General features: G+C 58.5%; 1 protein-coding gene across 5 annotated transcripts; it reads left to right on the forward strand.

Annotated features, from left to right (window-relative positions):
• Positions 1-498: 498 nt before the first annotated feature.
• Positions 499-23847, forward strand: MLLT6 (MLLT6, PHD finger containing). Of its 5 annotated transcripts, none has more exons than XM_045984626.1 (21): positions 499-586; positions 899-1759; positions 2959-3038; positions 3509-3563; positions 3796-3905; positions 4876-4979; positions 5200-5293; positions 7541-7699; positions 8621-8719; positions 11087-11312; positions 11834-12448; positions 12861-13048; positions 13284-13392; positions 14584-14650; positions 14849-14994; positions 15506-15703; positions 15810-15898; positions 17024-17373; positions 17812-17902; positions 19062-19403; positions 19972-23847. In XM_045984626.1, exons 2-21 carry the CDS (start codon positions 1651-1653, stop codon positions 20011-20013), a joined length of 3273 nt encoding a protein of 1090 aa, XP_045840582.1. In that variant the 5' UTR covers positions 499-586; positions 899-1650; the 3' UTR covers positions 20014-23847. The 5 variants fall into 5 exon arrangements, with proteins under 5 accessions (XP_045840582.1, XP_045840581.1, XP_045840583.1 ...); XM_045984625.1 differs by having other exon boundaries at positions 500-586; positions 7538-7699; positions 19972-23846; XM_045984627.1 differs by having other exon boundaries at positions 500-586; positions 7538-7699; positions 11087-11225; positions 19972-23846.
• The last annotated feature ends 166 nt before the right edge of the window (positions 23848-24013 follow it).

Consider the following 24013-nt stretch of genomic DNA (forward strand, 5'->3'; position numbering starts at 1 on the left):
CGGTTGAACAGGTGCTGGTGAAAAGGAGGCGGTCCCGGCGGAAGAGTCGGCCAGGGGGGCAGCGCGCAGAAGGGGGGGCAGCCTCCTCCCACCCTCAAGTCCCCCTGCCGGTCTTCCCCTCTCCTTTCCCTGGGCCCCTCCCCCGCAGGAAGCGTTCCCGGGCGCGAGGTCTTTGAAGTGTCGCTGAAGCCCTCAGGGCTGTCTTCTCCCCTCCGCTACCCCACCTCCCGCTGAGGGAGTGTGACCTTTGGTCCCTGAGGGCGTCCGCCCCCCCTTCAGGAAGGGGGGGGGGTCAGATTGCGTCCCCCTGGCCCACTCCGGTTTTGGGATAAAGCCATCGGGCTGACGCTGCTGACTTCTTCCCAGACCCAATTTCAGGGGCTTTAGTCCTTTCGGGGAGCTGTGTGTGAGTGTATGTTCTGTGTTTGTGTACGTGCCTAGAGGTCAAGTGTAACTGGGTTGTTTGCGGGCACTTCCGTAAACGTGGGTCTCTAACAGGCGTGGGTCTCTAAGCGTGCCTGCGGGGACCGGACCTGGGGTATGTCTCTCTGGGAGAGTCAAGTGGTGTGGCTGGATGAGGCTGGGGGTAAGTTTGTGTCTGTGGGTGCCTCGGTGTGCCTTTAAGGGGTCCCAGTCCCTTTGCACGCCCTCCTTAGTCTATAAGCTGGATCGGAAGCTCCCTGAGGGCAGGAATCAATACCTGTTTTGTTCACTGCTCTATCCAGCGGCTGCGCATAGTAAGCATTCAATAAATATTTGCGTAATGAACAAATGTCTGCATGTGAGAGTGTCTACCATCCAGAGGGGCCTCTGAAGACAGAGCCCACGAGCGACCACTCAAAGACCACCCCCCAGACACGGAAGGGCGAGCGGCCCACGTAGTTCTCGATCGTTCTAGCGCTCCTTCCTCTGATGTCCACCTCGTTGAGTTTCCTCGGAGTTGAAGAGTAGAGAAGACCTGGGCAGAGGGGATGGAGAATTGGAGAACCGGGGCCGAGACGGAAGGGCAAGCGGAAGGAGAGCTCAGGAGTAACAACCGAGGGCCACCGAAAGAAAAAGAAAGAGGGAAAATAACGCGCGGAGCGAGAGAGCGAAAAGCTCCCTACCAAGCCAGGCTTTGTTCCCTGAACCTAAGACTTTACCCGGCGGCTGGCGGCGGGCGGGCCGGGAGCGAGCGGAGGCGCGCGGCCATGGCTGCCGCGGCCGGGCAGGGGGGCCGGGGGGGGCGGCGCGTGAGCGGGCGGCGCGGGGCGGGCGCGGGGCGGGCGGGCGCCCGCGATGTGCCACTCGGCGCCTCCCCCGCCGGGCCCGGGCTGTGAGGCGGCCGGGCGGCCCTGGTAGCTGGGCGCGCGGCGCGGAGCGGGGGGAGTCCGGCGCACGGGTCTCATTGTTGGCGGGGGGGGGGCCCGTCGGGGCATGAGGGCGAGAGCACGGCGGGGGGGGCGGCCAGACAGAGCGAGCGAGGAGGAGGAGGAGGAGGAGGACGCCGAGGAGGAGGAAGGAGGAGGCAAAGAAAAGAAGCGGCGGCGGCGGAGGAGGAGGAGGAGGGAGCGAGGAGGCGCGCGGCCCCCCGCTCCCTCCCTCCCCCCCTGACCCCCGACCCCCGCCGGCCGGCCCCCCGCCCCAGCCCCGGAGGGAGCTCATGGGAGTATGAAGGAGATGGTAGGAGGCTGCTGCGTATGTTCGGACGAGAGGGGCTGGGCCGAGAACCCGCTGGTCTACTGTGATGGGCACGCGTGCAGCGTGGCTGTCCACCAAGGTACGGGGGTGGCCCGCGGGGGGCGGCGGGACCCTGGGGGCGGCGCGCGCGGGGAGCCCCGGGCCGCGCCCTCCGGAGACCTCCCGGGGCTCGGGCGCCCCTCCCCCACCCCACCTGAAGGGAAGGGAGGCGTCGGGGGGCTCCCCCCGCCCGGTCCTGGAGGACCGGGTCAGGCATTGTTTTCTTGCCTATTGTTCCAGTCCCGCGCCCCCCACCCCAAGTTGAGGGAGTTTGGGGACAGACTAGGGGGCAGTGAGTGCACTCTCCGCGCCCCACACGGCCGGTGTCGGGGCTGCTGGGGGAATGTTTACCTGCGAGGTGTCCCCTCCCGTTCGGTTATTTTGGTCCCAGCTCCGGGAGGGAGAGGTCAAGGGGGGGTCATCCCCCCCTCCCGCTTCCGGATACTGGGAGGAGCGGAATTGGGAAGGGAGGAGAAGGGTCCCAGGGGAGAGGGGACTCCTAAAATCCTCGGGGAAGAGCTGGGGATAGGAGAGAGGTTGTGCAGGGGGCCGGGAATCGAGAAGAGGGAGGTTTGGAGTTTCCCCCAACAGCACATGGTTCGGGAGTTAACTCCTTGAGGAGTCTTGCCGAGGGCGCAGGCTGGCATCTCCCGCCTGTCTGGCTCAGCCAGCTTCCCCCTAACCCCTTCCTGGGACAACCCTTAATGCTATGGCTGTCCCGGCTTCCCACCGTTCTCCTGTTGGTTATCTGCACTGCACCTGCCCTCCGGCCTTGACTTTTGACCTGTACCTATTATAGTCAGAGGCTTAAGATGAGGTCCCTGGACCCCCTACTTCCCCACCTCTTCCCTCACTGGCCCTTTAAGAAATGCCCCCCCCCATAACAACAAAACGTGTTTGACTATAGTAAATGTTGTCCCTCTGGTTTCCTCTATCCCTGATGATGAGGACAGTTTCCAGGCAGGCATTGGGGAACAGGTCCAGAAAGAGCATGGGGTGGGGGTGGGGGTCTTCTAGAAGTTTAAGGTCAAGTACTCAGACTTCTTTTCCCGGTTTGGACTGTTTGGTTGTGTGGTTGAAGGCTGGCCATGTGCTGTTAGGCGTTCCTTGTGATCCTGCTGTCTAGTGAGCAACTCCAGACAGGAACAGCCCCCCTCTCCTTTAGAGTCACCCCCTCCCCTCCTTGCTTTGAGAGGAGCCGCTGCTGACAGATTTCCTTGATGATTCTTCCACCCCCAGCTTGCTATGGCATCGTCCAGGTGCCAACGGGACCCTGGTTCTGCCGGAAATGTGAATCTCAGGAGCGAGCAGCCAGGGTGGTGAGTCTGACTCCCTCCCTGGTCCTGTACACCTAAGCATCTCCTCCCAGTTGAACTTGGGGACTCAGAGAGGCGGAGGCTAGGGTGGGACTGTCACACAGGACTTCCTGTTTCCTGCACATCTCTCACCAACCCATCTCTCCCTCAGCTTATCCTTTCCTCCTCCCCAACCCCCAGCACTGGGCCTTTCATTTCGTTTGTTCGTTGTTTGAACTTTTTATTACGGAAAGTTTTCAAAATGTACAGAAGTAGAGGGAATACTGTAATGAACCTTGTGTCCCCATCACTCATCTCTGACAATTATCACTCACGGCCAACCTAGTTCCTTCCATGCCCCCACACATCCCCCATAACTGTGCATTTCATCCTGGGGCCCTGTGAATGTGTTCAGGAAGGGCCCAGCTCAGCAGATCCCCCCATCCCCTTTTGGAAAGCCCCCCCAAAATCCCTGTGCCCCCTTGCGTTGGCAGAGGTGTGAGCTGTGCCCACACAAAGACGGGGCATTGAAGAGGACTGATAATGGAGGTGAGGGGGGCCCTGAGCCCAAGAGCTCATCGGTCGAGGTCAGCAGGGCCCCTGAGCGGGATCTGGGAAGGAGGAGTGGACTATTTTGGGGTGGCCAGGGTGGGGCTGGAGGTTGGGTTTTCCTTCCCTTGCTGGCACTAGAATCTGATGGGAAGGCTGTTGGCGGGGGGGACTGTGTGCTGTGTGGGGCGGTGAGGTGCCAGGGTCTCAGGCCGGCCCCCCACTGCCCCAGGCTGGGCCCACGTGGTGTGTGCCCTCTACATCCCGGAGGTGCAGTTCGCCAATGTGCTCACCATGGAGCCCATCGTGCTGCAGTATGTGCCTCATGACCGCTTCAACAAGGTCAGTGGGCCCAGCCTGGCCTGTACCAGCCCCTGCCCCAGCCCCCGCCCCCGCCCCGCCCCCTCCCCCACCAGCCAGCCGTCCTGGGGTCCATCCAGCTCTCTCTCCATCCGGTGTAATTGGAGTCTGTCCAGCCAAAGGGGGACTCAGGAGGTGGGTCAGCGCTTTCCACTGCCAGACACGCGCCTGTGCTCTGGAACTTGCGTGGACGAGCGGGCCCCATGGCAGTAGTAATGCCGGGTCGTGGACCTGAGCAAGCCTGTCACCTGCTCATTCACTGAACATGTTGTATGGAATGCCTACCGTGTGCCAGGCCTGGGCTGAGGTACCAGGCACATGGGGTCACTTATCAAAACAGATGTGTTCCCTGCCCCGTGGAATGCATACTTTTGTGCGGGAAGACTGTAAATGCCAACAGACAGGCAAATAAAATAAATGCAGTTTGTGGTCAGTGCTGTAAAGAAAAGAAACAAGGTACAAAAATACAGACTACCTCGTGGGGGCCTGACATTAGATAAAGTGGTCAAGTAAAGAAACATGTAGGCTGAAGCCAGCCTTGGTGGGGGGCTTCTGGATCCAGGGAGAAGGAACAGCATGAGCAAAGGCCCAGCGGTGGGAAGAAGCTGACTGCGAGCAAGGCAGACAGAGTCCTTAGCATTATAGGGCTCACCTTTCAAAGACTGCTGTCCTGCCTTGTAGCTATCAGCTCCAGGCAGCTGCGTGCATTAATTACAATGAAATATGATTTAAAGTTCAGTTCCTCGGTCACAAGAGCCACATTTCAGGTGTTCAGTAGCCTGTGTGGTTTATGGCTACTGTACTGGACAGCGCGGTATGGAAAATTTCCATCACTGCAGAAGCTTTGATTGGATAGCACTGGCCTAGGATCCTGGGGAGAGAACAGAGCTGAGAAGGCCAAGGGATCCCTCGGGTAGGAGGGAGGAGGGGACGACTGTACCGTGTCCCGCAGACATGCTACATCTGTGAGGAGCAGGGCCGGGAGAGCAAGGCGGCCTCGGGAGCCTGCATGACCTGTAACCGCCACGGATGTCGGCAAGCTTTCCATGTCACCTGGTGAGACCCCTGCCTGTCCCCGCCTCCTCCAGGGTTCCCTGGGACCCCCCGCCAGTTGGCCCTCAGAGTTCTACCATGGACAGCTGTCTCGTTGGTGGTGATGGCAGCGATTCCCTAGGACGGTCTTGGCCTCCCGCTAGCCTCAGTCCGGGAGGGTGGGAAGAAGGTGGCCCATTCTGGTCTGCGGCCACACGCTTCTCAGGCTGACTCTTTCGCTTAGCGCCCAAATGGCAGGCCTGCTGTGTGAGGAGGAAGTGCTGGAGGTGGACAACGTCAAGTACTGTGGCTATTGCAAATACCACTTCAGCAAAATGGTGAGTCTTGTCCACCCGGCCGTGAGGGGGTCAGTCAGTCCTGCTTTGGAGAGGGCACAGGCTCTGGGCCAGGCTGGAGCCGAGTGCTGGGAGGACAGAGATGGACGGAGCCCAGGCCCTGCCATGAGGAGCTTTGCCACTGGATAAGGAATGGGTTGAAGTAGAGCCCATGGGAGGTGAATGAGGGCTGAGTCAGGCAGTCCATTCCGGAAGACAGAGCTCAGACCCTGCCTGTCAGAGTCTGGGAGGCTTCAAGGAAGAGGCGGCATTTAAGTGGAGTAGAAATGGAAGCCTTAAGAGCCAACATTTGTGGGGGTGACTGTGCTCTGGCCTCTGTACGAAGCTCTTTATGTGTGTTGGTTTATGGTGTCCTCCCCGCAACCCTAAGAACTGGGTGTACTGTGTTTTCCATGTTACAGATTAGTAAACGGAGACCCCCCCCGAGGTCGTGTAACTTATCCCACAGCTGGTGATGGGATTCAAAACACACAGTTTGATCTGAAAGCTCGTTGGGGACGTGCCAAGCAAAGACAGAAAGAAATGAGTCCTAGGTAGAGGGACTGGCATGGGCCAAGTCCTGAGGTGAAAAAGAACTTGGGAACAGAACAGGGTGCTCGGGGAGAATGAGGCCGGGGATGACCAGAATACTCAGGCAGGGCCAAAGCAGGGCCGGCTTCTGGCCTAGGCTTCTGGGGCCCCAGGAGAGGCTGGAGGAGGGGTTCTACTCCATGGTTATGGGGAGACCCACCTGCTCTGGAAACTCTGGGGCTGTCCTAGAGAGGGAGGCTGCAGCCTGACTGGGAATGCAGCTTGGACCTCACCCCCTGGGCCACAGGCTTGTAAGCAAGAGGGTAACATGATCAGATTTGTTTTTTAGGAAGATTACCCTGGCAGGCACTGTGAGGCTAGATCAGAAGGGCCGAGGCGGGCTGCTGGGAGACAGCTGCGAGAAGGGGGGGGGGGATGTTTTGCTGCTGGAGGGATAAGGCTGGACTCTCAAACAGTTTCTAGGTAGACAGGCCTGCATATGGGGGTGGCTGAGAAGGAGAATTTAAGGGTGGGACAGAGCATCCGGACTCTCAGTCCTCGGGCACCTTGGCCTGCTAGGCACAGGGCCCGTACAGTGGGCTTCTGTAGGGGTGGCCTATGTCCTGTTCTGCCCTGGGTAGTTCCAGTTCGTACCTGTCACCCTGGTGTAATTATTAATAGTTCTCCCTTTTGTTTTCAAAGTGTCCTGTTTGGATCATAAATTATATGGTCACCTTGGTTTCAGGGTTTGATGACAATTTAGGACAAGGTAGGGAGCTCTGTGGGGCTAACGGGAGGGGCCACGTGGGGATGTTCAGGTTTGGCGGCTGTCAGCCCCCCAGGCGGGGTGGTGGTGGCAGCCCTGAGGAGAGGAGGCTGGGCTGGAATCCTCAGGTGCCCACCAGGATTCAGTGGGGAAAGGTGTGAGGGGGACCACGAAAGGGAGGGTCTTGTGCTTGGCAAGATAGAAGCAGTACCCACCACCGGGGAGCAACTGGCTTGGATGGGGCTTGAAATTAGTCCTTGGATGTGGCAACTGGGAGGCAGTGGGTGACCTCAGAGGGGACACCTGCAAGTCTGGGACAGGTGAAGCTGTCAGGCAGGGAGCAGTCCTTAGCAGTGAAGGGAAGGAGGGGGCAGGCCCTGGCTGGGAGGAGACGCAGAACAGGGATCATTTGTGGTTTTGTTGCCATGCATGTTTACTTCCCTCCACTTAAGGGCATCAGGTCCTTTGGGACAGAAGGACCCGCTGTGGGTTTGATGGAGGGGGAGGGCCATGATCAAGAGAGAATGGCTGGAATGAAGTATCTGGAGGGGAGCATGGGGCGGAGTACAGGGGAGCAGGGCCTGCTCAGAGGTCCCCCATGTAGCCTCTACCCCAGTGAAAGGCGGAACTGGGCTGTGGCTCAGGCTGCCTGAGATGGGCCAGGAGGCCCTTGTCCTACCTTCACTGCTTCCTTGCTAGGGCCAAGATGCCTCTAGCTTTTCTGGGCCTCAGTTGCTGAATCTGTGCATTGGATAAGCCAACCAGGGAAGCTCCAGGATTTAAGACTAGAGAATGCTTTCTGCCGGGCAGAGCATCACTGAAGACACAAGGTCCTTTTAGTGACAGGCAGGGCGGGAGGGCCTGGCCCCCCAGGATCATTTGACTTTCAGGAATCCTTTCTGAACCTAGCGAAAGGATGGTTTGGCAGTTCTCCTCTCTTCTTTCCCCAGAAGACATCCCGGCATACCAGCGGGGGAGGCGGAGGAACAGGAGGAGGAGGGGGCACAGGGGGCGGTGGCAGTGGCTTTATTGCTGGCCGGAGAAGCCGGTCAGCGTCTCCATCCACTCAGCAGGAGAAGCACCCTTCCCACCATGAAAGGGGCCAGAAGAAGGTAAGTGCCTTCTCCCTTTCCTTCTCCTGCCCACACTCACAAACACAGAACTCTTTCTTCCTTCCTTCCTTTCTCTTTTTCTTTCTTCCTTCCTTCCTTCCTTAAGATTTTACTTATTTATTTGAGAGAGAGATTGAGAGAGAGCACAAGCAGCAGGGAGAGGGAGAAGCAGGCCCCCCCACTGAGCAGGGAGCCCGATGCGGGGCTCTATCCCAGGATCCTGGGATCATGACCTGAGCCAAAGGCAGACGCTCAACTGGTGAGCCACCCAGACACCCCAACACATAACTCAAGAAACCACCACAACGTGCCCCTGCGGCCTTGGGGCCTGCCCCTGGCCTTCCTCTGAGGCCACGAAGGGCCAGCAGGGGCCTGAGGAAGTGACACAGGATCAGGGACGGTAAGGTGAGGGTCTGGCTTCCCTGGAGCTCTCGGAGATAGGTTCCTCTGGGTCCTCCTCGTGACATGACAATGTCTCCCAAGCCCTCGACACATGGCCCTGCACATTTGGAGACACCTGTACCTTCTAGCCATGCAGCAACCTAGTTGTCTCCGTCCCTCATGCCGTACACCCCCGTGTGCCTGGTTCCCGGCCCAGCTCCACACACAGCTCCGCGTCCCAGGTGGACACCCTCGCAGGTGTGGGCTCCTGCGTGTGGTACTCTGTGTCCCTGGAGTGCTGATGGGACAAGCTATTTTTAGTGAGCCATGTGGAGGAGGGGGAGGGGCTGTTGGCTCCCAGAGCGAACTGCCCGAACCATTCTTGTCCAGCCTAAGTCCCCCAGTCTCTTCATGGGGGGTGGTGGGGATGCCCACAAAGCCCCTGCCTGAGAGGAGCCTACCCCCTGTATGCTTGCCGCATGTGTAGCCTCACCCAGACTGCCCCTCACAATCCAGACCTGGTCACTTCTCCCTCCCTAGAGTCGAAAGGACAAAGAACGCCTTAAACAGAAGCACAAGAAGAGGCCTGAGTCTCCCCCCAGCATCCTCGCCCCGCCTGTGGTCCCCACTGCTGACAAGGTACTGCCGTCCACACCTGGGGGTGCGGGTAAGGCAAGGGAGGGAGGCAAGTCCTGAGGGGTTGGAGTGAGCCAGGAACTCTGGGTACCCCCCAGCAGTTTCAGGTCACTGTGCCTGTGTTCCCTACCCCGCCCTCCACTCCCCGCTTCTACCCTGTGGTCCTCAGCGCCCCCAACCACTGACCAACCAGGAGGGTCAGGGTGGGGAGGTGCTGCTGCCCTGCCTGCTGGCTGCCAGATGTTTCCATCTGCTTCTGTCCAGACAGAGAGCCCCAGCAGCAGGCTCTTGTCCGCGGGTATAGCACTCAGGCTGGTTCTCCAAGTTCTGGGGCCCATTGCCCCGGATATAGGCAGAGAGAACCCTTTCGCTCCCACCTCTGCCCCCCACATCAGGCCACTGCCAAGAGCCTGTCTCCCAAGCAAATGCCATGGTGGCACTGGGCGGGCCCACAAATAGCACCCCGAAACCTCCACTTATCTCACCCTTTCCCAGGCCTGCTATGTCAGGCCTGTCTCCAGAAATGGGCAACATCTGGAGGAACAACCGGCAGGCCCTCCCCGAGGCCAGGGAGCTGCTAATCCAAGCCAGAGCAGCCCCTGCCTTCCCCTCCTGCCAGCCCGCCTCCCCACCCCCCTGCAGAAGGAGCATGGGGGCCTGAAAAAACTGCTTCTTCCTGTTGCCGTTACCACACCACTCACCTCCACCGCCTTCAGAGGCAGGCAGAGCTCTGGGCATCATCTTCGCAGGAGGCTCGGGTATCAGGTTTCCGGGGTGATGTTGTGGCAACCATCCCAGTAACCCTCTCCCGGCCTGCTTCCCAGGGCTCACCTGGAAAAGCTTGTCATTCATGCCCTCTGACCTTTCCATGGGGCCTGCAGGCAGGTGGAACTAGGGCCGGAGATATGGGAGTTCCCAGCAGCCAGGTGTCCCCTTGGACATGTAGGAGCCTTCTACCCATCCCCCTCCACCCACCCCTGCATTTCAGCTACCCCTCCCCCTTGGCCCTTTCCTCCCTTGCTCTCAGAACCACATCTGGCTCCCTTCAGAACTCCAGCTGTTGAAAAGAACAAAGAGGAAGACAGAGACCAGGACTTTGCCCAGGGAAGGGCAGCGCAGGATGATTCTCCTCCCCTGATCCAACCTTCCTCTAGCATTTGTACGGTTACAGAGTACCTGGTCTCCCCCCGGGAGGAAGAGCGCTGTCCCTGGTGGTACCACAAAGCCCTCACTCTCTCCCTCACCACATGCCAGGGTCCCTTCTTGAACAGGAGGTTGGAAGGGGTCTGTAGGGATTAGCTCATTTCATCCTTAAAATAATCCAATGAATTAGGTATTATATTAACCCAGTCTAGTAAATGCAGAAGCCCAGGCACAGAGAGGTTAAGTAACCTACCTCAGAAGTACACAGCTTGTAGGCAGGTGGGGGAGTGGAGATTTGAACACAGGCAGTCCGGCCTGAAGGCCCATACTTTCGCACAGGCCACGGTCTCGGCAGTATATTCACAGCGGCTGCCAGTGCCTGACTTGGTTGACCCCCCACTCTGTATCTGGCCCTGTGCTCCTTGTGCCATTCCAAAGAGGCCTCGTTGGTCCTGTAAGGACCCTGAAGCTCAGCAAGGCTGAGAGGCCGCACAGCACAGCACAGCCGTGGATGGTAGAGCCCCCAGGCCGCCCGCCTGCTCTGCCTGACCCCAGAGCCCGTGCTGCCCTCTGGGGCTCACTGGAGGCCTCAGATGTGGGGACTGGTATTTCAGGGCAGTGTGGCAACTGTGGACATGGGCTCTGTGAGGACATGGTGCTCTGGATCTAAGAGGACAGAGTGACCAGGTCCACCCCAGGGATTTAGGTGGCCTTGTGGATTAAGGCCTCACAGACTTCCAAGCTGGATTTGGAAGGACGAGAAGTTTCCCAGGAAGAGTAAGGAGAGGCTGTCCTGACAGAGGCTTGGCACAGCTGAAGAGCCCAGAGTGGCCAGGGGAGGGGGTGTCAGGTGGAGGAGTGGTGACTGGGGGGCTCGAGGATAGGGCCCGAGCAGTGGTGCCTCTCGCCTGCGCATGGCACCGTCAGCAAAAGTCCGGGCTTCTGGGGCCCACTGAGCGTTTCTTCCGTGGGTGACTGAACAGATAGGCACATGTATAAGGGCTCAGGGACTGTTTTCACTCCCCTCTGCCTCAGGTGAAGGACAGACAGACTCCCCTCTCCTCACACCCACCTCCCTGATCTGGGGTCCCCACCCACAGGTCCTTCCCTAAGCAAACTTGGACTCTCCCCGTAGCACACACGGCCCCGTTTGCATCTGCCCCACGGCCAGGTCAGAGTGAGCCCAGACAGCTGGCCTTGAGCCTTCCCCTCTCCTCCTTCCCTCAGGTCCCCTCCTCAGCTTCCTCATCCTCCCACCATGAGGCCAGCACTCAGGAGACCTCTGAGAGCAGCAGGGACTCAAAGGGGAAAAAGTCTTCCAGCCATAGCCTGAGTCACAAGGGGAAGAAACTGAGCAGTGGGAAAGGTGTGAGCAGTTTCACCTCAGCCTCCTCCTCCTCCTCCTCCTCCTCCTCTTCCTCCTCCTCCTCTGGGGGGCCCTTCCAGCCTGCAGGTGAGTGTGGGCATCCTGGAGGAAGCTGGGGGCGGGACAGCCTTTGGCCCAGAGCTTCTCCAGCCAGGGCCTCTGCACACTGCTTTGCATCTCATTTGCTTCTTAAATTGGTTAAAGATGGGGGCTCCCCACCAAGCAATGCCTCTCCAGCCCCTCCCTCTCAGGACCCACCCCTCCACTGCCCTGACAGTATTTGCCGACCCCTGCACTTGGGCCTTGAGGGGCTATTGTTGAAGTACTAACACTGATAGCTCCTGTAATCTCTACAGTCCCAGTGAAGTCAGCTGGGCAGGAGTTCTCTTTCCCCTTTATCCCACATGGGAAAGCTGTGTGTGTGGGTGGGGGAGACGCTCATCCCAAGACATAGAGACAGTGGCAGAGCTGGGACAGGAACCCAGTCTTCCCCAGCCCCCTACCAGAGCTCTCTCCAGCTAGTGCAGTTGCGAGGGCGGGGAGGTGGAGGGGTGGGGGAGGGTGAAGATTTGGGGCCCAGCTGTAATTCAATTTTCCCCTCTGTGCAGTCTCATCCCTGCAGAGCTCCCCCGACTTCTCGACGTTCCCCAAGCTGGAGCAGCCAGAGGAGGACAAGTACTCCAAACCTGCAGCCCCTACCCCTTCAGCCCCCCCCTCTCCCTCAGCCCCCGAGCCCCCCAAGGCTGATCTCTTTGAGCAGAAGGTGGTCTTCTCTGGCTTCGGGCCCATCATGCGCTTCTCCACCACGACCTCCAGCTCGGGCCGGGCCCGGGCCCCGTCTCCTGGAGACTACAAGTCTCCCCACGTCTCCGGGTCCGGGGCCTCAGCAGGCACCCACAAGCGGATGCCCACACTGAGTGCCGCCCCCGTGCCTGCTGAGGAAACCCCTGAGACAGGCCTGAAGGAGAAGAAGCACAAGGCTAGCAAGAGGAGCCGACATGGACCAGGTCGTCCCAAGGGCAGCCGGAACAAGGAGGGTACTGGGGGCCCAGCTGCCCCCTCCCTGCCCAGTGCCCAGCTGGCTGGCTTTACGGCCACTGCTGCCTCACCCTTCTCTGGAGGTTCCCTGGTCAGCTCTGGCCTGGGGGGTCTGGCCTCCCGCACCTTTGGGCCTTCAGGAAGTCTTCCCAGCCTGAGCCTGGAGTCCCCCCTGCTAGGGGCAGGTTAGTGACTCTTGGGCATCTCAGGCCCCAGCCAATCTAGTGAGGTAACAGGCATAAGCGTGCAATTCGAGGGAAATGTGATAGAAACTGCTCCAAAGGACAGAGATAAAGGATGGAAGAACCAGTCCCCTCTAAGACACTCCTTGGTACCCATCTTCTTCGGGGTTGTAGTGGGAGAGATTGGAGTAGACTGCCAATAGGACTCGCCTATTAGAAAAGCCTGGAATCCTCCTGGCCTGGGCAGGGCAGTCTCATAAGCAGGCATGTCAGACAGATGTCACAGCTCAGAGGGTTAGACTGATCTAGGGGAGCATTCTCTCTGGGGAGGGGCTGCCCCAGCCATCTGACTGAGGCAGGGGCCTGGGGGAATGGTGACTGTAAGCATCCCTCTATGTCCTTCTTGTGCCTGTAGGCATCTACACCAGTAATAAGGACCCCATCTCCCATGGTGGCAGTAGTGGAATGCTGCGTGCTGTCTGCAGCACCCCCCTCTCCTCCAGCCTGCTGGGGCCCCCAGGGACCTCGGCCCTGCCCCGCCTCAGCCGCTCCCCATTCACCAGCACCCTCCCCTCCTCCTCTGCTTCTATCTCCACCACTCAGGTGAGGCCTTACCCCTGGGCTCCTCCATCCCTGGGCAGGTGGGGGACAGATTGCCGGGGATGCCAGCTGTCCATGGGAGAGACGGAGAGATTGGGCTTAGTGGCCACCAGAATATCACCCTCTCTCTGGCCCTGTCCTCCCCAGCACACCTGATCCCCTCCCCCTCTCTGTACACACGGTTGTGCCCTAGATCCCAGAATAACCACCAGGCTGGACTATCCCTCCTTTCCCTCAGGTGTTTTCTCTGGCTGGCTCTACCTTTAGCCTCCCTTCTACCCACATCTTTGGAACCCCCATGGGTGCCGTTAACCCCCTCCTCACCCAGGCCGAGAGCAGCCACACAGGTACGTGTCTCTGACCCCATTCCCCTTTCTTCCCAAAGACCTGAGGCGCACCCATCACCTGCATGTCACCCCAGAAAGATGGGAGGGTTTTCTGGCTGCCCCCTCCCTCTGGCCATTTCCCGCCCTGGGGAAAAAAAAATCCACGCATAACAAGCCAGGGTACACTTTCATGTTAAAAAAGAAAAAAATCGAGGCGAAGACAGGACAGGACCGGCAGAATTACTACTGCTCCATTTCACAGAAGAAAAAGGCTTAATGATCTGCTCAAAGCAGTTGAGAACCATGGCTCAAATTCTGATCCTCATTCCAAGCCCAGTTCTCTGGTCACTTGCATAGTTCCCGGCCGGCCTCTTAGTCCTCAGAGTAGGGCTTTTCGGTACACCAGCTAGGACACCGGCGCTCCGGGTATTTGGGTATTTCGGAGTTAAGGGGGAGGATCACAGGCGCCCCTCCCCCTCCCTGGAAAGCCAACCCAGCCCCAGAGAGCTGATTGGTGCAGAGACACCACCTGGCTGGTTACGGGGCGGGGCTCACGCCGCCGCCGCCAGTTCAGGTAAACCTCCTTAAAGGGGCGGAATCTGACTCCAGAGTTAATGACCTGACAGCTCCGGGTGACTATCTTCTCCAAAACCCAAACTGGAATTCTGTGGTCCAGCAAGGTTTTGCAGTCTACCTCGTGAGTTGATGAGTATGAGAAGTCGCACAGGACTAATTACAAAAGCCGCAGTCAGTAAGGGCATGTTGCAGGAGAGCTGACACTCCACATTTATTACCTTGTTTGTAAGCCTCCTAACAGTCATTTTAGTGAGATTTAGTTTCCAGCCCAAGGTCACATAGCAAGTATCAGATCCACGTTCAACCGAGGACTGTCTAGCCCCTGAATCTCTGTAACTCTGAATAGGCCAGGAAAGAAATTGGGAGGTGGTTCTGAAAAGCCAGGCAGCGGCCGCCCTTCTGCCTAGAGAAAGGGAAAGAGACCAGATCCCATGGCTGTGCCTCCCAAGGGGCCAGGTTTCCAACCCGGGCTCCCAGCGCCTTCAGAGCTAGAACTGACAGTCTGGGGTTGGGGGAGTTCCTGAGGGAAAGGGGTCTGCGATGAGGTCCCAGTTCCTGCACCCACTTCCCAGGCGGGGACCGTGAGGCCGACGGCACCCCTTCCCCGCTGATCCCTGCTCCCCTTCTCCTTCCAAGAGCCAGACCTGGAGGACTGCAGCTTCCGGTGTCGGGGGACCTCCCCCCAGGAGAGTCTGTCTTCCATGTGAGGGAGGGGGCGGCGGCTTGGGGGAGGGGCTGGGAGCGGGGCTGGAGGGACACTAGGGGAGGGGGGGACGGAGAGTCGGGCGCCAGGAGAGGGTGGGGTCCAAGAGGGGACGACTGGAACCCCTAAGGGGGGAGGAGGGACACAGAAGTGGGGACGGGAGGTAAGCCTGAGCCCGATTTTTTCTCCTGACTCCAGGTCCCCCATCAGCAGCCTCCCCGCACTCTTTGACCAGACAGCCTCTGCGCCCTGCGGGGGTGGCCAGTTAGACCCAGCGGCCCCCGGAACGACTAACATGGAGCAGCTGTTGGAGAAGCAGGGCGATGGCGAGGCCGGTGTCAACAGTGAGGAGGGGTGGGGCCGGGCTGGGAGACGTGCCCCAGGACCCCCAGACTCCATCACATTTCTCCCCGAGGTCCCCAAACTTATTTAAGGTTCCGTCCCTTGGCCTCGCTCCAGCCTCAACTGTTGGCTACCCCAAGCCTTACCTCTAACCTCTGCTAGGCCGGGCTCCTGGACCCGCCACTTGTGCACCCGGCCTTCGGCCTCCGCGGCCGCCTGGCCCTTACATTATTGAGCTCCAATTTCCTCCCGCCTCAACGCTTCTAGTCAGGGCCTCGACACCCCCAGCCTCAGGCCCCGCCCCTAGTCCTCACACCTCCCCGGGGTCCCACCTCTCCCACCTCACCTGAGTCTCTCTGGCTGGGAGGCGCCTTCTCTTTTAGGTCTGAGTCTGATTTCCTCCGCCAGGCTCCGCCCTCCAGGCCCCGCCTCCAGCTCTCTCGCCCCGCCCGCTGCCCTCGCCCCGCCTCTCCAGGCCGGCGGGGCTCAGGCGCTCTCACCCTATCTCCGCAGTCGTGGAGATGCTGAAGGCCCTGCACGCGCTGCAGAAGGAAAACCAGCGGCTTCAGGAACAGATCCTGAGCCTGACGGCCAAGAAGGAGCGACTGCAGATTCTCAACGTGCAGCTTTCTGTGCCCTTCCCCGCCCTGCCTGCCGCCCTGCCTGCTGCCAACGGCCCAGTCCCTGGGCCCTATGGCCTGCCTCCCCAAGGTAAGGGGACTGCCGCCCAGTCAGAGAGTGGGAGCCTCTGCCGGGCGGTGCCATGACAGGGCCCCCGACTCCAGCCCTTGACCTCCTTCCCTGATCCCCTCCGCAGCCGGCAGCAGCGATTCCTTAAGCACCAGCAAGAGCCCCCCGGGGAAGAACAGCCTTGGTCTGGACAACTCTCTGTCCACGTCTTCCGAGGTGGGCGCCGCGGGGGGGGGGGGGGGGAGACAAGGGAGGGTCAGGAAGGGAAGCGCCAGGGCCTCCCGGTCTCATCTCCACCCTGCAGCGATTGGAGGCTGGGCAGTGAAGTGATTGGCTGAGCGATTGGTTGACAGGTTCATTCCTTCTTTCACTGAGTGATAATTATAGGTGCCTACTTAATGCCGGGCACTGGCCAAGCAATCAGTGAGCAAAACGGCCTGCTCCTGAAGCTAGACTGGCCATCCGAGAAAATAATCGTTACAAATCAGGGAAAGTGTGGAAATGGAAATAATTTGAGGGCAGGATAATTTGTGAGGCAGGATGGGGGTGGGATTCTTCTGGAGTTAGGAGGTGGTTAGGGAAGGCCACTTTGAGAAGTGTTTGGGAAGGGTTTATTACACCAAACAGCACCTAGTTACCGTGCTGTGATTGGCAGTGTTACTGGGGAGCAGTCTGTTGTTAGGTCGTGGTTACTGTTGAAGTCAAACAAGGTGGCATACGCTTGAGCAACAGTAATCATTGCACTGATGAGCATCAATTGCCCACTTGCCCTCTGAGATTGTGTCCTGGGCCGACACTTTCAAAGCATCGGTTTATTTAGTCCTCCAATGAGTTTATGGAATAGGTACCACTATTCCCCCCATCTTATGAGTGAGTAAAGTAAGACCCAGAAGCCAGTGAACTGTGGACACAGAATCTGAACCTGAGCTTTCCCCTCCAGCTGCTTGCTGTTCTCCTGCCTGCAGAGTTACTTAGCCTGTTTAAGAATCAGTGGCTTTACCCAAATTTGGGATTAGATAGTTGGGGGCAACTGGGTCTAGTTGCGGCACAACCTGGGTCTAGTTCACTAGCTGGCCACCACCACCGTTCCTTTTGGTGATTAACAAGGAGTGCGAGGGGTGCTGGGCCCCCAGGAAGTGATCTGTAAATGTGATTTATGAAGACCATTTGGATTCTTAGCCTTTATCCCTGGGCCTTGCTTCTCCCTCCTGGGTGGCTCTGCCTGGGTGAGGTGGGGGTGGCCGGGCTCTGTGAAAATGCTGGTGGGTGCTGGGCTGGGGGCCAGAAAGGTCACGCTGGCCCCCTGCCCCTCTGACCCCTCCCTTCCCCCTCCCTCCCCAGGACCCACACTCAGGCTGCCCCAGCCGCAGCAGCTCGTCGCTGTCCTTCCACAGCACGCCCCCACCGCTGCCCCTGCTCCAGCAGAGCCCTGCCACTCTGCCCCTGGCCCTGCCTGGGGCCCCTGCCCCGCTCCCGCCCCAGCCACAGAACGGGCTGGGCCGGGCACCGGGGGCAGCGGGGCTGGGGGCCATGCCTATGGCTGAGGGGCTGTTGGGGGGGCTGGCGGGCAGCGGGGCCCTGCCCCTCAATGGGCTCCTGGGGGGGTTGAATGGGGCTGCCGCCCCCAACCCTGCAGGCTTGAGCCAGGCTGGTGGGGCCCCCGCGCTGCAGCTGCCAGGTTGTCTGAACAGGTGAGGGAGAGCTCAGCCTGGGGAAGGGGATGGGGAGGCTGGCTCTGGGAGGGGCTCCCCCCAACACCCACAGTCCCCCCAAAAGGAAGAATGTTCTCCAGTCTTACAGGGTATAGAATCTAGTCACCTCTTGGCCCCAGGTACTCCCTACATGTGAGATGTGAGTGCCCCCTGGGTGTGCTCTCCTGGGACAAAATCCTGTTTCTTTCTTGCACCCCCATTCTTGATTTCCCTTCTGGGAAAGTTCTTCCATCGAACTTGTCTCCTTCCGGGTGGTCTCTGAGGTTGCTCTGTTTCTCCATAGTCCTGCCCTAAAACCGCATAGCCCTCTTTCTCCTCCTGGGACCGAGGGAGTCTGGGAACTTGGGAGGGTTCGGGATTGGAGAGGAGTGTTTCCCTGCCCCTTCCCATGGTCTGTGTCTTGTCCCCCTGCCTCAGCCTCACGGAGCAGCAGCGGCATCTCCTGCAGCAGCAAGAGCAGCAGCTCCAGCAGCTCCAGCAGCTCCTGGCCTCCCCGCAGCTGACTCCGGTAATGCCCTCCCTTCCTGCCAGCTCCAGCTCCTGGGGGACCAGGGCCCAGCTCAGAAGGGAGGGAGGGCCACCCTAGGCTGGACCCCCTGCGGGACATGTGGGGGGGGGCGCAGAGGGGATCAGGGTTGCTCTCGGCCCGGCATTGCAGAAGGGATGCTCACCGCCTAGTGAGATGGTTTGGAGGGTGGTGAGTCCCCAGTTCTGGGCGTTTCCGATCCCAGCCCCAAGGATCTTCAAGGGGAGCTGCAGGGTCTGTGGCCGAGCAGCCACTTTTGGGTCTACGCTGTATGTTGGGTTCTGCGATGATTTCCTCTTGGAGAAAAGGAGTTCTACCTTTTTAAAAGGAGGGAATTGAAAAACACAGAAGACAGCATCATCTCCCTAAAAAGAAACACAAGAAACCAATTCAGTTGGTTACCTACAGGGGCCAGATGGGAACAGGGGTAGGAGCAAGATTTCTTAAGGTAAACCTTGAAATCATTTTGTTGGTGTTTGGAACACTGACAATGCCTGTTCAAAGCAAAAATAAATGAATCTTAAAAGAAACAAAACAGAAAGAGGGGGAGTTGAATACTATTGACCCAGCCTAGTTGTCTCTCAACTTGGGGTCATACCACCCCTGGGGGCATTTGTGGTTGTCATAGCAACGGAGGAACTGATGCAGCCAGGGGGTGGGGCCAGGGCTGGCAGAGGTCCTCCCTGCACTCGGGGCGGGAGTGCCCTGTCGACCAGGGTTGACTGACACTAAGGGCCACAACCGCTTTCTTCCTTTTTTTTTTTTTTTTTTTTAAGATTTTATTTACTTATTTGACACAGAGAGAGAGAGATCACAAATAGGCAGAGAGGCAAGGCAGGCAGAGAGAGAGGGGGAAGCAGGCTCCCTGTTGAGCAGAGAGCCTGATGGGGGCTTGATCCCAGGACCCTGAGATCATGACCTAAGCCAAAGGCAGAGGCTTAACCCCCTGAGCCACCCAGGTGCCCCTTTCTTATCCAGATGGGGAGACTGAGGCCCCGAGTGGGGAATTGGAGACAGGACCTTGACTGTCCCCCAGGTCTCTTCCATCAGGGCTCCAGTGAGATGGGCTAGGGCCCTGGACCGAGCAGGGCATGCTGGCTGTGGGGACCACTGGCCCCTGAGCCATCTGGCCCCCTTGCAGGAACACCAGACCGTTGTCTACCAGATGATCCAGCAGATCCAGCAGAAGCGGGAGCTGCAGAGGCTGCAGATGGCGGGGGGCTCCCAGCTGCCCATGGCCAGCCTGCTGGCAGGAAGCTCCACCCCGCTGCTGTCCGCGGGCACCCCTGGCCTGCTGCCCGCAGCATCCGCCCCCCCGCTGCTGCCCGCCGGGGCCCTGGTGGCTCCCTCACTGGGCAACACGAGTCTCATGGCCGCGGCGGCAGCGGCTGCAGCCGTAGCAGCAGCAGGCGGACCTCCAGTCCTCACGGCCCAGACCAACCCCTTCCTCAGCCTGGCGGGGGCGGACGGCCCCAAAGGAGGGGTGAGTAGCCCCCCCCTCCCTGGGCTGTCCTGTCCGCCTTCTCTTCCAGGTTGGGCGGGGAGGGGAGCATCCTAAGAAGGAAGGAAGCAACCCCAAGGTCAGCCAGGCACCCTACCCCAGGCCCGGGGGCCTCTGCTTGCTCTGCCAGAGATAAACTCCCAGTGTGGGCTAACAGCAAAAGGGCCAGTTCGAAATCAGTGCTCCTCTGGGAAGACCAGTTAAAGAAGTCTGTTTCCTCTCTGAGTGGACCAATTAGAAGAAGCTGATGCTCTGGGTGGGCCTTTTGGAGAAAGCCCCACCCCCCACTTCCTCTGAGGGCATACAGTCGGCTCCCTGGGCACCGGCCTTGCTCAGCTTGTACAGGGCACCTTGCCCTCACTGCCCCCCCAACACACACACACACACACACCCCACACACACCCCTTAGCCCAAGACCCCAGGGCAGGGGCTTCAGCGGGGCTCCCTCGCTGTACCATGCAGCAGCGGCCTTGCCCCTGGCAGCTGATCTCAATCGGGTGTTAGAACCAGACACCTCCTAAAGCCCCAGCCTCCCTTCCTCTCTTTCCAGACCGCTGACAAAGGAACCTCAGCCAACCAGGAAAAAGGCTAAATCCACCCGGCCCCTCCTGACCCCCAAATGGAGGGGGCAGATCTTGGCCTGAGGGGTCCTATCTAGCCTGGAGTGGGCACCTGCACCCAGACACTGGAGAGCCCCAGCTCGAGCTCGTGCTGAGGCCTGGGGAGTGTGAGGTGCTTCTGGTGCCAAGGACTGAGCCGGAGAGGGATGCCCCCACCACTGGCCCCCTCTCCCTCCTCCCGACCCCTTTGTGAGGGGCTCAGAGGGAGGACAGGCTCCAAGCCCACCTAGGAGCCCCCACTCTCAGCAATGTTTTGAGGTCCTCCAAGAGCCACATGGGCCATGGCATAAGTGGGGGTTTGGTTGGACCCCCCCCCCACATAAAATGGATCAGCACTTGAGTGGGGAGAGGTGGGGGAACAGGCCCTGGGCCTGCCCACGCGCGGAAATCCCTTACAAAAGAAAGGACGGCCCTGCTTTACCTGCAGTTTCTCCCAACTTGGGCAGAGGGCGGAAGAGGTCTCTTGGACTGTCTCTCCCTGCTCCCCTGCCCCTGCCCCCCAGCGAGGGTTACAGGCTGAGCTTGTAAATGCCGCCCCCGCAGATGAGGGAGCTGAGGAAGGGGCAGGATGGCACCAAACTCAGCCCATGCTTCCCCACCTCTCGGGAGCCCCCCCCGCCCCCCCCCAAAGGGATGGGGGAGGGCATCGGGGCACGGCCCAGCCCCCTTGGTGCCCTGCCCCTTGTTTGCACTATTGGATTTAGGAGTGCGGAGGGTGGGAAGATGGAGCTGCCTGACTCAGAGAGTGTGTGTGCCTGTGCGGGTGTGCATGTGTGTCTGTGCGTGTGTCTGTCTGTCTGTCTGTCTGACTCCCCCTGGACCTGGGGCAGCCGAGGGCAGGGATAGGAGCAGTGCTCAGATGAGGCGGCACCAGAAGGGGGGCTCCCAGCTTTTGTTTGCACCCTCCCCACCTCACCAACTTTGGTCCCTTTCTGGGCTGTGAATGGTTAGCAAAAACCAGAACAGTACTCCAGTATTGGAGAGTAACTGGGGGCTGGGGGCTTTGAATCAGGGTAATGTCCTGCCTTCCCTCCCCCAGACCTCCACATGGTTTCACTGCCCCCTCAGAGCTCCCCTTCTCCCACTGATAGTTGGCCCTGCTTCCCTGGCCCACGGGGAGTCCCAGGGATCTGGGGGGCATGGGGCAAAGGGTGGGGGGTAAATGCCACTTCCTTTGGTGAAAACCTCCCTCCCAGAATTAGCCAGCTTGCTTCCCCACACCCCACCCCCCACCAACCAGGGGAGCCTTCAGCTGACCTGACAACTGTCCCTTCACCCACCAGCTATTTCCCCGGGGTGGAGGGGGCAATTCTCACCTTAAAGAGCCCCCACCTGCCCAGAGCCTTTGATAGCAAAGGCGGAAGGGCGGGCAGGGCAGCCAGGAGAGGGGCGAGGGTGAAGCCTGTTTCAGTTGCACTGGGGCTGGAGCCGGGAGAAGGCGTTGCCAGCTTTCCCTGATGCTCGTGTCTCGTCAGTCTTTGCATGTGTGGATTTTTTGTGTGTGTTTCTGTTTGGGTTTTTGTTATTGTTGGTTTTTTTTTTTTAAATAAAGAAAAGAAGATGTGTATATTTTTGGCAACGACAGAAACGTAGTGCAGATATATTTTTGCCTGTGCTGCTCAACTGGTTTTTTTCTGATACTGAAAATAATATTAATATTCCTGTTGATAAGACTTTGTAAGATGTTAGGGAGCTGATAAAGGAGGGGGTGGGCGGGAATCTTTCCGAGGCAATTTCTTAGGCACTTGCAAGGGCTTGGGGGTGGGGGTAAGGCAGTTGTGATGACCTCAGAAATATCAATTTTTATTAATGCTAAATATCAATTAGAAACGGTAGGACTCAGCATCTTACTCATCTTCATCTATTAAGCTAATTCCCTGCCCCCAAACCACTGAAAAAAATTACCTTAAGGGGTTCTTAGAAGAATCGCTCATTCACACTCACACCCTTGCCCAAGACTGGCCCACTAAGAGCCTAAATCAACTTCTGTTTTGGATGCTGAGGGAAGCCGGTCTGCTCCGAGGCTGCTGTGGCAGAGAGAGAGAGAGAGAGAGAGAGAGAGGTCCCTAGGATTTAGTGCACTGGAACCAAGACCTCCCCCCTCCTTCCCTCCCAGCACCCTAGAGCCTGGGGTTCTCATCTCCAAGAGCCTATGTTTTTCCAGCTTTCCCCAGGCTTGGGTGCAGGCAGGTGAGGTTTGAAGAAGGGACCCAGGCTGGGTATGGGTTGCTGCTGTCCCTCATTTGGGGGTGGAGGGGGGGCACGAGTGAGGCTGTGCATTTCCTTCTTCAGAGGGAGCTTTATAATAGGAAGGTTCTAGAGATCTTCAGGATCCCAGTGCAGGGGGAATGGCATTACCGACCTCACCCTCCTTTCCCAGCCTCTGTCCCTTTTTCCAGGATGAATTTGGATGAGGAGTGGGAAGAGACAAAGACTCGTAGATCTCTCTGCCTAGCAGAGAGAAGGGATGTGGTTTGCAGGGCGGAAATGGAGTCTGAAAACGCATGAGAGGAACTTCGAGTGTCATCACGCTCAGTGTGGAGGTGCGAGGGCTGTGTGCGCAGAACCCCTGTCCGGCTTTGAGGTCACGACTGGTGCATGAGTGTCAGAGCTGGAAGGGACCTATCTTTAGGGATAGTTGGAGCCAGTTGCTCGCTTCACAGGTGATAGCTCCAAGCCTAGGAGGGGCAGGGGCTTGGGGCAGAGCCAGGACCAGCCCTCAGGACCCTGGCCTCCTGGTCCTGGGCTCTCTTGCCCCCCACTGCAGCACCTCCATGTGGCTGTCTGTCTGTCCCTGTGTGTGTGAGTGCTGGGCTGGGCCCCGGGGTGGGAGGGCGTCTATGTAGCACTGATTGTCTTAGCTCAGAGCTGATGGATCCTCTCCATAGACAATGACACTTTAAAGATTGCTTTTTTTTTTTTTTTTTAAGTTTTTCCTGTTTGTTTGTGTGTTTTTCCCCTCAGGCTCCTGGGTCTACCGCTGCCCTAACCTTGAGGCTGAGAGGTCCCCACCCATTCCTTTAGTGAGTTTTAGGGAAGTGCTCCAGGGAAGGACCTCGACAAGTGAGGGGAGCCAGAGCCAGGGACCAGCTCTGAGAAAGGGAAACCTCCACATTTCCCTTTCCCTGAACTGGAAATGCAAACAAGCTTTTCAAAGGCACAGGCTCCCCTTGCCAACGTCCAGCATCTTCCTTGGGGTGTGGTGGGCCAAAGTTAGGAGTAGGCAGCTTGCTCCCAATTCTCCCTTATCTTAATTTCTTTTTCTTGGGGAGAGATGCCCAGAGGGATTAAGGTCACTTCAGTGGGGAATGTGGAGGCAGTGGGATGCAATTCCCTGGCTCCTTCCAGTCACGTCAATCCGGATTCAAAGTGTGTCTAGCTCCTGACCACTTTGACTTGATCTACTGAAAAGTTGGGGACTGAGGAGTGCCTTCATTGCCCTCTGTTCACTTCCTCCAGCCCAACTTGGGACTCAGGTGGCAGGACTGGAGACCCAAACCCGGACTCCCAGCCCCAGTCTCCCCCTGTCCATCCCAGCCTGTCTCAATGTAGCAGACCCTTCCTTAGGGGAGCAGGGAGGGAAAGCCAGAGTTTGCAAACCCAGGGGCTCCTTTTACATTCTTTCTAGAACCTCCTTTATATCCTCAGCCCAAAAGGCAATGCGCCCCTCCTTTCACTTCCAAGCCTGGAATTGTGCATAACCCTGATCTTGTATCTTTGTATAACGGATGTTATTTGTACGAAGGGCAGTTCGTAAACAGCACTTGTTCTTTTAATAAAAGAATGTTTTACAAAAAAAAAAAAAAATCCAAAGTGCCTGTTTTGTCTGGCTTTACTGAAGGGAAAGGGAGGGGAGTGCCGACGGTGGGAGCCTGGGAGGGGATGGGGGGGGGGTTGCTACACTTCTTTAAGCACTTAGAATAGTAGTTCACATACCAGTAAGCCCAAGGCACCCAGGTTCCTGTTGAAAAC

Source organism: Meles meles, chromosome 18, assembly GCF_922984935.1.
Source record: "Meles meles chromosome 18, mMelMel3.1 paternal haplotype, whole genome shotgun sequence".
NCBI classification, from domain to species: domain Eukaryota; kingdom Metazoa; phylum Chordata; class Mammalia; order Carnivora; family Mustelidae; genus Meles; species Meles meles.

Excerpts from the sequence above, each read along its gene's own strand:
- MLLT6 (XM_045984625.1), top strand. The coding sequence starts at position 1,651 with ATGAAGGAGATGGTAGGAGGCTGCTGCGTATGTTCGGACGAGAGGGGC. Across the intron at positions 11,313-11,833 it reads GGGGCCCTTCCAGCCTGCAG|TCTCATCCCTGCAGAGCTCC; the intron begins GTGAGTGTGGGC and ends CCCTCTGTGCAG. Across the intron at positions 15,899-17,023 it reads CTCTGTCCACGTCTTCCGAG|GACCCACACTCAGGCTGCCC; the intron begins GTGGGCGCCGCG and ends CTCCCTCCCCAG.